Below are 12,561 nucleotides of genomic sequence, written 5' to 3'. Positions count from 1 at the left end.
CAGTGTACCCGTTGTTCTCGTGATCCCATGGCTGACTGGGAGCTACAGCTCACTTTCACTGCCCAGCATCATGAGAGAGCATTGTATCGCATATTGCCAGCTCGGAAAAGAAAACTCGAAGTATGATTTCTGTTCAGTGCCTGCCTGTGGCTTTCACACCATCGTAAAGTTGAAAAATTGTAACTGGGGACATCATAAGTTGGGGATGATATATAGTAGCGATACACTGACAGCAGTTAAAATAAAAAGCCATTCCTCAAAATGATGATAATGATGACTTAGAATCACTAGGAAAAGACTAAATTGATATACATACTCATTAACAAAGGCAAATAATTACATAATTGTAAAAAATAGACCAAATATTGAAGGGTAAAGGCTTTTGAGTATAAACAGGTGTGGAATCTGGAGATCAGGTTGGGACACAGAATGTGACTACTGACCCCCATTCCTCAGTGCCATTGGCCCATTCTGGCCCTTGTCATGATCTTAACTCTTTCATCAATGACATTTTAAGGATCCTACTCCTACCTCAATTTGTTATTTTACTGATTTTCTTATTACTGCTGAATGTTCTTAAATTACTTGATTCCTTCATCCCTTCCCCCTCCCCCCCCAATCTATCTTGTTCCCTGAGCTATAGACAAAGTGATTCACTACTTAAATTGTTCTTTTCCCAGGTTCTCTAACTTCCCATTTCCCTATCCTGCTATACCTTCCCTGACCCTGTAGGCCCACAGTGCTGGGTCCATTGCTTGCTATTCTTGGTCTAAGAGGCGCAGCAAGAGAAAATGGCACAATCATGTAAATTGCTGCTACTTAGAAAAAATGGTGTCAGATCTCAGTGTAGTCCTTACGCCTCCCAGTGTTTAACCTCTAAGCCTCAGTGTTTTCCCTTGGTAAAATGAAAATAATAGGATTGTTTGGGAATCAAAGAGGTAATATGTATAGAAGCACTTCTTACAATACCCAGTATGTAGTAAATCTTGATTAAACAGTACTGTTGTTTTATTCATTATTTGAGCAAGTATTTTGAACATGCATCCCTTTCTGCACATCACCTACCATCTCTTCACTCCTTCTGGAAACTTGGCAGGTAACTTCACAGAAAATACCTTCTAACATCTGTGCTATTCTACTACCCTTTCCATCTGAGTGTGTTTCTACTTAGAACATTAGAATTACTGTCTTTTGCCCCCTGGGCTATACACTTCTTGAAATTGGGGAGTGAGTTACAATGTACATCTTTTATCTCCTGGCACTTTGTGTAGTACTCATTGTCTACTTGCTTGCCAATATTCGATACGATCAGACTTTTAAAAATGTTATAAATCTATTAATATGAAATGGTACTCAGGAACATTTAACGGAATGAAGTCTGCCTGAATGCCTCTCTCACAGTAACAAAGATCCCTTCCCTTGTTTGATCCTGTCTATCCCCTCATGTCGCGTCTAGGTCTTGTCCCATCATCTATCCCTCTCTACTCCTTATTTTTGACCTTTTCATTGCAGCCCAAATTGTGCTCACGTCTTCTGTGTAGAAGCGTAATTGGCTCTTTACCAGTCTGGAAAGAAATCTACCCCCTTCCTACTACTTCACTCTTGACTTGGCTTTATCAGCCTCTTGTTTTCACTTTACCGAAACTGCTGACAGAGGTCAATAGTGACCTACTGCCACAGCCAGTGATTGATTGTTTATTGTATGCTGCTTGTGCTTTCTGTATCTTCTCAAGTTACTGGCCCCTCCCTTCTTCCTGAAAATCTCTTCTTTGACTTTGTAACACAATTCTGTGATTTTTTTTTTCACTCCAGTGGCCTAGTTTATTTTTCAGATTTATTTAAATTCTAGTTAATTGATATATAGTACAATATTAGTTTCAGGTGATTCTGTGATGCTTGTCTACTTTTTTAACTGCTATGTCTCAATTTTAGTGACTTTTTTTTAAGATTTTATTTATTTATTCATGAGAGACACAGAGAGAGAGAGAGGCAGAGACACAGGCAGAGGGAGAAGTAGGCTCCACACAGGGAGCCTGATGTGGGATCCCAGGTCTCCAGGATCACGCCTTAGGCTGAAGGCAGGTGCTGAACCGCAGAGCCACCCAGGCTGCCCAACTTTTTTCTTAATTATTATTTTATACTATACTATTCTATACTTTCTCGATTCTGTTTATTTTGTCATTGTTTTTAATTTTCTCTCTCAACTATAAATTTTGTCATTTATGTTCTGTGCAACTGCCTTATTTTTAGGATTTCATCTCTTCTCTGAATTATTGGAATTTTCTGTCTCCCCTTCTGGCCTTCAGACTCCACACCACCCCTTCCAGTCTGTTCTTTAACCCTGTTGCCAAAGCAATCTTCTTAAGACCAAATTTACTGCTTGCAACCCTCCCATGGCTTTGTCTGTAGGATAAGGATAAAACACAAAGCTCTCTAGTGAAGCATTCCCCACCCCACCCCACATATTTCAAATTACTAACAGTGTTTTAGATAAGTCTTTTAGTTCCTGGCCTTTGTCCTGTGGTTATGTGGTTCTTTTTTTCTGGTATTCTCTTTCTTCTCAAATCTGCCTAGGAAATTTCCTCAAAGCTCTGTAAGATGTAACTTCTTCATGAGATCTCTCCTGTGCTTTATCTTGAATTGACCACCACCTTATTTTTCTTTAAATCTATTGCAATGCTCATTGAGGTGAGCGGTACTCATTTACTTAGAGTCTCCTCCCTTCTGCCTGCCTGTCCATTTGTGGTAAGCTCTTGAAGAGCAGGAATCCTGTCTACCTGCAAAAACGGAAGCAAAGCAAGCATTCAGTCAGATGTATTTTATTTAGTAAATGAGAATACACATCATAAACATGTTATTTACTGTACAAATGAAAGACATTAGGGATTTGAATCTAGTTATCTAGAGAACCTATGTATGTGTAATACTGTTCTGTCCAACTATGTGAGTTGATACATATGCATTTGGTCTTTTGTTTGCCTGTAATCTTATGCTATTAGCATGAGGAAAGTCTGTTAAAAAATGTTAGAAGGAATCCTCCAGGTGGTGGTCTAGGGCAGGCACTGTATGTCCGCAGCTACATTCATTCCTCTGCTCTTTCGCAAATGATAGGGACACAGGCAGAAATGATGCTGTTATTGCCTTTAACACAGATTTGCATACCTGCTTCTGCACATTATTGACTCATTATGTAGAAGGTTTTTTATGAACTTTTAAAAATTGTTAATTATGTATTATCATAGAGTATGTAGAGTTTAAAGAAGAATAAAACAACCAGCTTCTCTTATCTCTGAGCTTAAGAAACAGAAGGGCTGTGTGTATGTTTCCTTAATTGTACCCTTCTCTCCAGAGAGAACCTCTGTCCTGAAAAGGGAACCCTGTCCTGAACTGTATCAATTTTTTTTATAGTTTTATCACATATGTATGTGTTTCTGACCAACTGTCATTGAGTTTTGTCCATTTCAAACTTTATTTAAATGGAATCCTATTGTATGTTTTTCAGCTACCTGCATTTTGTTGCATGTTGTCTAACGTGTTTCTTGCAGTTCATTTTCATCGCTGTATTACAGTATTCTATTGTATGCATATGCCACAACCATTTCTAATCAATGGACATCATTTCCAGTTTTTTATTATTGTGCACAATACTGATAAAAATATACTCTGAGTACACCTATATATGAATTCCTTTGGAATAATGCTTCTCAGGTTTAGTAGGTTTAGTATTGCCCCCATAAGAGGCATTTAGAAATTAAGGAGGGGGTCTTTTCATTATTACATGATTGTAGGGCACCACTGGCATATGGTGGGAAAGGTAGACCAACTCTCCTGAAATGTATGGCAAAAGATTTGTTCCACCAAAATGGAACAGTGACTTATTGAGTAAATAATGCACTGGGAGTGTTTGGAATGGAATTACTATAGGGTTATAACTATGTTCACCTTTGCCATTACCTGGTAAAGTTGACCCTTAACACAGATTTGAACTGCTTACGTGCAGATATTTTCAGTAAGTACAGTACTGCATAGTTATTTTCTTTTCCTTAAGATTTTCTTCACAACATTTTCTTTATTGTAGCTAAGTTTATTATAAGAATACAGTATGTAGTATATACAGGCTACAAAAAATGTGCTGATATGTGTTGTCAGTAAGGTGTCTGGTAACAGTAGGCTTTTAGTAATAATTAAGTTTCTGAGGAGTGAAAAGTTATAAACAGATTTTTGATTGCAGGGAAAGTCAATGCCTCCATCCCCTGCATTGTTCAAGGGTCAGTTGTACTTCTGTTGGGCCATGAGAGTAGTTATTATCTACTTCTTTTTAATACTTGATATAATCGCTTTTTTTAAAAATCAGACTTTTAATAGATTACAAATTTGGTAATATGAAATGGTACTATCGTTTTCTCAATTTCATTAGATTCTGTTTATTGTCTATTGTGTCTTTTAAAAAAATGCTATTTGTATTTGTTTGCTTGTTTTTTACCTCCTTTCTTATAAGATTGTTTTTTGTCTTAAAGACAGAATGTATAAAAGTTTTTTCTCTTATTGAATTCTTTATGCATTCTGGATACTAATCCCTTAGTTAAATGTGTTGCAATATCTTTTAGCAGTTTGTGGTTTATCTTTTTACTCTCTTTATATGCTTATGATGAATAGCTACATCAGAAGCTTGTACAGATTTAAATTTCAGTGTTTTTATATTTTCTAATTTAAGCTTTAAATTTTGCTTTTTATACTTAAGTCCTTGATCTCTCAGTGATTAAGGTTTGTTTATGTTGTGAGGTAGAAATCCATTTTTATTTTTGTTTTCTAATACGGAAGTGAGTTCATCTCTTTCAGCTGGTCTACAATGTCAGCTTTATCATCTATGAGGTTTTTATATACACCTGACTGTCTATTCTGCTCCTCATCAGTTAAATATCCCTCGTCAGTCCCACAAAGTCTTAATTAGTGTAGCTTTATAATAAATCTTGATAGCTGCTAGGTTAATTCCCCCTGCTTGGTGGTGGTTTTTAAAGAGTAAGTAGTTGGCTGTTCTTGGACCTTTGCTCTTAAAGCTTATCCATTCCTAGAAGAAAAAAGCCCTAATAGATATTCTATTGAATCTACATATACAAGAAAAGTGGAGATACTAGGGATAAAAGAAACCTTTGTGTAATTTATTTGTAGGTAAGTTTGCATTTTCTGTGAAGAAATTAATGTTATCTGAAAATAATAGTTTTATTTCTTTTCATTCTTACATACCTTTTATTTCTTCCCCTACTTAACTAATTAAATTCATCTTTATAATGTTGAGAAGAAGTTATGATAACAAATATTTTTACCTTATTCCTAATTTTAGAGAGGTTTTTTTTTATGTTTCAGTATCAGCTGGAAGGTAATTGAAGCTTTTCAGCTCACTCACATGACTGGTAGTAGTTGATATGCTAACTGTCAGCTGGCACTCCTCTCTAGCCTGGTGGTCCATGAGTAATCTGGCTTCTTACCACGGGTTGGTTTTCTCCAAAGCATTCATTCTGAATGTACTAAGTGGAAACTACCCAGCCACTTCTGGCCTAGCCTTGGAAGTTATTCAACATCACTTCTGTTGCATTCTGTGGGTTATAAGTGAGTTCTGAAGTTGGTCCAGAATCAAGGGGAGGGGATGTAAATCCTCGCTTCTCAGTTGCTGGAATGTTGAGGATTTTGATAACATGTTTTAAAACCTACAAGCCTGGGATACAGAATTTCCATAAATGTTTTTCCATGTGTGTTTGAGAAGAATATATACTCTTTCAGTTACAGGATTCTGCATGTGTCTGTTAATTAGAGCTTGTCAGCTCTGTATTTGAAATCTGTTTTCTCTTATTGCTTGCCTTGCTGATATGGTTTTTGTTGTTTATCTGATCAATTAATGGAGAAGTGATACTCTGTTTCAAAGCTGTTGTTATTAGATGCATAGAAGTCTAGAACTTTTTATTTTGCTATTCAATTGAACCTTTTATCAATATGTGTCTCTAGAAGAATGCATTTTAAACCGAGGTTTCAAAATTTTTTAACATATTTTGTAATGTCTTCTGCTTTAAAAATCATTTTGTCTGATGTAACTGCCATCTTTTTTTATTATTAAATTTTTGCCTGGCATATCTTTGTTATTTTCTTTCAACATTTCTATGACCTCCCAATTTAAGTGTGTGTCTTTATAAGGAGGAAAAGGTAGGATTTTATAATTTACCTGGAGACTTTAGTCCCTTATATTTTTGCCTTTTCTAGTTTTCCCCTCCTTAATGGCTTGTTTTTTTCTTTTCTTTCCTCTCTCTCTCTTTTTTTTTTTTTGCATTAAGACTTTATCTCCCGTTCCATTTTTATTCTCTACTAGTTGTAGTTGGAATATTTCTTTTTTTTTTTTTTTTTGTTGGAATATTTCTATATTTGTCTTCTTATTGTGTACCCTGGAAGTTTTTCCTGTTTTTATTATTATTTTTTAAGATTTTATTTATTTATTTGACAGAGAGCACACATGCGGACAGAGGCAGAGGGAGAAGCAAGCTCCCCACTAAGTAGGGACCCCGATGCAGGGTTCAATCCCAGGACTCTGGGATCATGACCTGAGCTGAAGGCAGACATGTAACCGACTGAGCCAGCTGGGCACCCCTTTTTCCCACTTGCTTAACTTAAAGTCTAATATTGTTTGTTTAGTTTTAATGACTTTCTGATTAATATTGGCCCTTAGAATGCTTTGACTTCAGTCACTACTCTCCTGATTTATATGGTATTTTTGTCCAGTTTTAGTTACATCTTGTTTTTTAAAATCGCTCAGAGGTATAGTCATTGTTTATTTGTGTTTACATACATGTTTAAAATTCACTCATCTTTCTTGAATCTTAGACCTTTCTTCAAAAATCACCCCCTTTTCCTGAAGTATATATTGTACAAGTTAATTTAGTGAGAGCCTGTCACTGATAAATAGTTTTGGTATATCCAAAATGTCTCTCACTTGTTCTTGAAACCCTGGTTTGCTGGTATTAGAATCCTAGGTTGACAGTTATTTGAAGATGATATTCTGCTGCTTCTGATTTCTGTCATTGCTGCATGCAGAGAGGTCTGCTGCCGGGCTAATTATTATTCCTTTACAGGCAGTTTGTCTTTTCTCTTTCTCTGCTTTTATGGTCTCTTCTTTGTCTTTAGTGAGTATAACTAATGTACCTGAGTGTGGAGTTGTTTTTGTTGTTTTGTTTTGTAAACTAATTTTGCATTCATTGAACTTCTTGAATCCTATGTCTTAAGTTCTATAAAATTCTCACTTGTTGCCTCTTTGAATATTGTGTCTTCCTCATTCTCTCTATTCTTTCTTTTGGGAATGCTTTTAAAAGTCTAATGGAGTTTCACATGTCTCTTAACCACTCATTTTCCATTTTTTTTGTCTTCCCATATTTCTGTACTGCATTGTGGTCATTTTTATCATATATACATTCTAAGTCACTGCTGTTTTTTTTTTTTAATCTTTTTTTAAATTTTTTATTTATTTATGATAGTCACACACAGGGAGAGAGAGAGGCAGAGACACAGGCAGAGGGAGAAGCAGACTCCATGCACCGGGAGCCGGACGTGGGACTCGATCCCGGGTCTCCAGGATTGCGCCCTGGGCCAAAGGCAGGCGCCAAACCGCTGCGCCACCCAGGGATCCCAGTCACTGCTGTTCTTTTGAGCTCTGTCTCATCTGCCAAGTAACCCATCCACTGAGTTTTTAATCTTATGTATAATTTTTTTTTATTTCTAGTTGTTCCGTTTGGTTCTTTTGCATGTCTGCTTGGTCAGTTTTGATAGACTCCTAAAAGAATATTCCATATTTTCAATTGTGTCATTTATCTTTTTATGCACATGTAACACATTTATTGTATTCTCTTTATCCAGTAATTCTAGTATCTGCAGTCTTTGCAGATCTAATTCTATTGTTTGCTTCTGCTGTCTCTCACTCATGGGACTTGTTTAGCAATTTGTGGTTGGGAACTCATTTTCCTTGGAACATACTCGTGGAAAATTTTTGAGACCTGGATTTAAAATGCATTCTTCTAGAGACTCTTTGCATTTGCTTTTGCTAAGTGTTTGAAGGCCCTAAGCCTGAGACACTTTAAATTTCTGATTTGGAGTTTTTCAGGCCAGACAGTTCATATAAATTTAGTCCCCAAACCAGCTTTAATGTAGGCCTGTGATGACAGATTCTCAGGGAAGAATTTGGGGGGTTTCTCTTCCTTTGCATTCAGGTAAGGATGAGATAGCCATGTCTCTCTTTAATCATCTTCTTTCTTGGGCACCTGGGTGGCTCAGTTGGTTAAGCATCTGCCTTTGGCTCAGGTCATGATCCCAGGGTCCTGGGATTGAGTCCCCCATTGGGCTCCCTGCTCTGTGGGGGGCCAGCTTCTGCCTCTCCCTCTGCCTGCTGCTCCCTCTGCTTGTGTTCTCTCTCTTGTCAAATAAATAAATAAAATCTTAAAATAAATAAAATCTTTTTTAAAAATCATCCTCTTTCTCAACAGGACAGGAGCATTTTTTTCTACTTTGCACAATGATAGCTATCCTTCTAAAGGTCTGGCTTTGTCTCCTGTGACCTACACCTGTTGTTCATTGAAGCCTGGGCCTTTGGCAAATGCCAGCTCCTGCATACTCACTTAGGTCCTTGGATTCCTGCTTTCTCATTATTTCTGGTCTCAGAAATTTTCTCACTTCCACTTCAGAATTAAATTTTTAAAGATGTTTTAAAGAAAAATACATGGTCTGGCAATTTTAGGAGTGCTACACTGGGAGGAATTTCTTTGAACATCAGGTTTGCCATGTGTTGCTTTGAGTTAGGTGTTAAGCAGTGAAGTGGATTATGCTTCATTATACAGTTGTTTTATGACTTTTACTCAGAGCTCCTTTTCTAAAGAATTGGAGCATTAAATCTAATCAGTTGAAATTAGATTGCCATTCAACCTAATGGGCACCATTTCAAATGGATTCCTGTCTCAGAAACAGAATGACATTGTATTTTTATATCACACTTTAAGAATATTGCAAATAATAATGAAATCCTACTTAAGAGTTCATGGTGATTACTATTCAAACTGTCCTAACCTCTTTCAAAATACAAATTCACATTTTATTCACAGATAGATTTAGAGTTTAGAAATGTCAAGATTAAGATAATTCTGTGTCCTTTTTAATCTTTAGAGGCATCTCTGAAGTGAGAATGAAGTGTTATCTGCCACTTGCTATAATTCCTAATTTGCCCCTTTTTAATTTTCCTGAAAATCTGCACTTAATAAGTTACAGCTTTTTTTTTTTTTACTCTTTATTGCTGAGGGAAAATATATTCCATATTAAAGCAAACAAGAATAGTTTAGAGTCCAACTTATTTTTTCATTTGTTGTAGTCCTCTGGGATAGAAACCAAACATTTTGAGTGGATTAATCAAGGATACATTATGTTGTGTGCTTATTTTCCCCCAGTTGATAAGCGCAGTGTGTGGGTATGTGTGTACTTGTACACAATGTCATTGGTTAGAAGTATTTTTTAGGTGTACTTAGTGTAGCAGATGCTTCCAGTTATAGACTGTCTTCAGTTTATACATGCCTGAAAACCATGTATCTTTATTATTTTAGGGTAATACTGAACAACCTGTCCAAACTAGCAAGATTGGACTTGGAAGGAGAGAATATCAGAGTTTACAACATCGCCATCATTCTCAGCGATCTAAGTGCCGTCCACCTAAGGGCATGTACTTAACCCAGGAAGATGTGGTAGCTGTGTCCTGTAGTCCCAATGCAGCCAACACCATCCTGCGGCAACTGGACATGGAGCTGATCTCTTTAAAACGTCAGGTATTCTATAAAAATCATATTTTTAATGATTCTGTCTATTCTGTTTATCCACTTTTAAAACCTTAGTAAACGAGTTTTTTTTTTAAGGGTTTTTAAAAAAATTATTTATTTATTTATTCATGAGACACACACACACAGAGGCAGAGACACAGGCAAGAGGGAGAAGCAGGCTCCATCCAGGGAGCTGGACATGGACTCGATCACAGGTCTCCAGGATCACACCCTGAGCTGAATGCGGCGCTAAACCGCCAAGCCACCTGGGCTGCCCAGTAAATGAGTTTTTTTACAGATTTTTCTCAGCCACCCACTTCTGTAAGCTTCATTCTTTAAAATTTACCTTGTTTCCAAATTCAGAGATTCCTTTGTCTATTCTAAATTTGAATCCCAGTATTGCTACCGATTAGCTCTATGATATTGGGAAATAATGGAATTTCTCTGATATTCAATTTTATATCTATGAAATTGAGGATAAAATAATCATCCTTCTCCTGCAGGTTGTTAGGAAGTGGTTGAGATGTTACTTGCAGATTGTTGAGCAGTGTGTGGCACATTTTGAGTGCACAGGGAATAATGGCTGCTCTCTTCATCCTCATCATTATTGCCAATAGTAGCTGCTGTGGTATTATAAATATATCATCATAATAAACAGATTAATCATGGTTAAGAGTCAATATCTAGGGTCAGTGAACATAATTTTAACTCAAACTACATCATCTAGTTCCTGTATTACTTTGGGGGAGCTAGTTAACTCTTCTTAGCTTCCTCATCTTGAAGTATGGATAATAATATGCTTGGGAGGAATCAAACAGGGTAGTATATGAGAAGTGCTTACAACAGTGCCTAGCACACAGAAAATACTCATTAATGGTTGTTCTTGGTCTCTGGCCTTTCTTGGTCATCTTTTCCTCTCTCGGTTTCTTTTGGTTTTTCCTATCCCTTAGACCTAGCTACTCTTCTATGTCTGTACTTTCTTGGTATGCATCAACCAGTTTTACATTATATGCAGTGACTTCTGTCTTTTTTTTTAAAAGATTTTATTTATTCATGAGAGACAGAGGGAGAGGCAGAGACACAGGCAGAGGGAGAAGCAGGCCTCACAGGGAGCCTGATGCAGGACTTGATCCCAGAACCCCGGGATCACGCCCTAAGCCAAAGATAAATGCTCAACTGTTGAGCCACCCGGGTGTCCTGTGACTTCTGAATCTACTTCTCAGCCTGTGACTTTTTCCTCTCAAGCTCTGTATTGCTGTATTTCTATCTCCCTGCTAGGCATCTCACTTAACCCCTGAAAGATTATTTTCCTCTGTTCCTTGTTGAAACATGAGAATCCTCTTTGATTTATCCCTTGCCATTATTACATCCCCCAGTACACACAAACCTAAGTGGTAACCTAGTTGTGTAAGGTTATCTGAGAAATTTTCTTTAAATCAGTCTCCTCATTTTTAATCCCATCACTACTACCTTTGTTCATTCAGCTCCTTATTTGACAATAACTCTGTCAAATAACCTCTTCTTTGACAATAACTGTCTTGTTGAGTCTCCTTGCTATCCACATTCGCTGCAGCTCCATGCCACACGTTGTTGTCCATGTTACCTTCTTAAAATATCAGTATTCATCTTGAAGTTCTTCGTTAAGTTCTGCTTGCCTTTAGCAGGTTACAGCAAGGATAGGCAGGAATTGATAAGAAGGCCATGCTAAGAAATTTAAAATTCATCATGAGTTAGGAAGTCACTGAAGGGTTTTAAAGAGAGATGTAGCATCATCTTATTTATATTTTTCAACTGTATCTTTTTGCATTTTTCATTTTGGTAGTTGCTCTAGGAATTACACTGTGCATCCTCAGCCTAGCATATCATGCTTGCTTAGGTATTACAATTTGTGTCCTTAAGAGTTAATATTATACCACTATATATAAAATGTAAGAATCTTGCAGCAGTATAGTGTGGGAGCAAGGTAGTTTTTCTCTATCCGAAACATTCAGATTTCTCTATTTCTTGACCCTGGTTACTCACCCAAACTGCTCCTATATTTCTCTTTTATTCTCCAACAAGCTTGCTTGCTTGCTTGCTTACTTGCTCTCTCTTTCTTTTTTCTTTCTTTTCTTTTCTTTTCTTTTCTTTCTTTCTTTCTTTCTTTCTTTCTTTCTTTCTTTCTTTCTTTCTTTCTTTCTTTCTTTCAGATTTTATTTATTTGTTCATGAGAGACACAGAGACATGCCCTCAGCCAAAAGCAGACGCTCAACCACTGAGCCACCCAGGTGTCCCTTCAACAAACTTCTTGAATAAATATCTACCATATTAGCTTCCTCTGCTTTCTTACATTTCCAATCTAATTTCTGCCCCACACAGCATCCCAATTCTACCCCTGGAAAAAACTATCATTAAGTTTATTAACAAATTGGCAGATTTCATGCCCTCTTCTTATTTCTCTTGAATCTCTTACTGCTCAGTAATAGTTGACATTGACAACCCTTCTTCCTTCTTGAAATTCCTTTCCTTTGACTTTTAGGACACCAGGCTCTCTAATATATGTAGTATGTTTTTGACTGAATGCTTGACCTTTAGTTGAACAGTGAATGTGTGCACAACTCCCGTCTTTCAAACTACAGCACTCCTTCTTTTTAGAGAACTTATAAAACGCTTTGCCTGTAATATTTTTAAAAAGGGAACATATATTTGAAAAAAGGAGGGTGCTCGAGTGGTCTTGAAGTGGAGGTAGAGA

At 36.9% G+C, this 12,561-nt stretch overlaps 1 protein-coding gene across 4 annotated transcripts in view; it reads left to right on the top strand.

Moving 5' to 3' along the window:
• The window catches only part of RCOR3 (REST corepressor 3), a 53,514-nt gene that overhangs the window by 16,834 nt on the left and 24,119 nt on the right, over positions 1 to 12,561 (top strand). For all 4 annotated transcript variants that reach the window (XM_072733339.1, XM_072733338.1, XM_072733340.1 and 1 more), the window contains one exon: positions 9,621 to 9,839. In XM_072733339.1, coding sequence (XP_072589440.1) covers positions 9,621 to 9,839 — 219 coding nt within the window. The remainder of the gene's footprint in view (positions 1 to 9,620; positions 9,840 to 12,561) is intronic.

This window comes from Vulpes vulpes, chromosome 13 (assembly GCF_048418805.1).
Source record: "Vulpes vulpes isolate BD-2025 chromosome 13, VulVul3, whole genome shotgun sequence".
Lineage (NCBI taxonomy): Eukaryota > Metazoa > Chordata > Mammalia > Carnivora > Canidae > Vulpes > Vulpes vulpes.
Note: the sequence above shows the minus strand (reverse complement) of the source record. Positions and strands in the feature narration are given on the sequence as shown.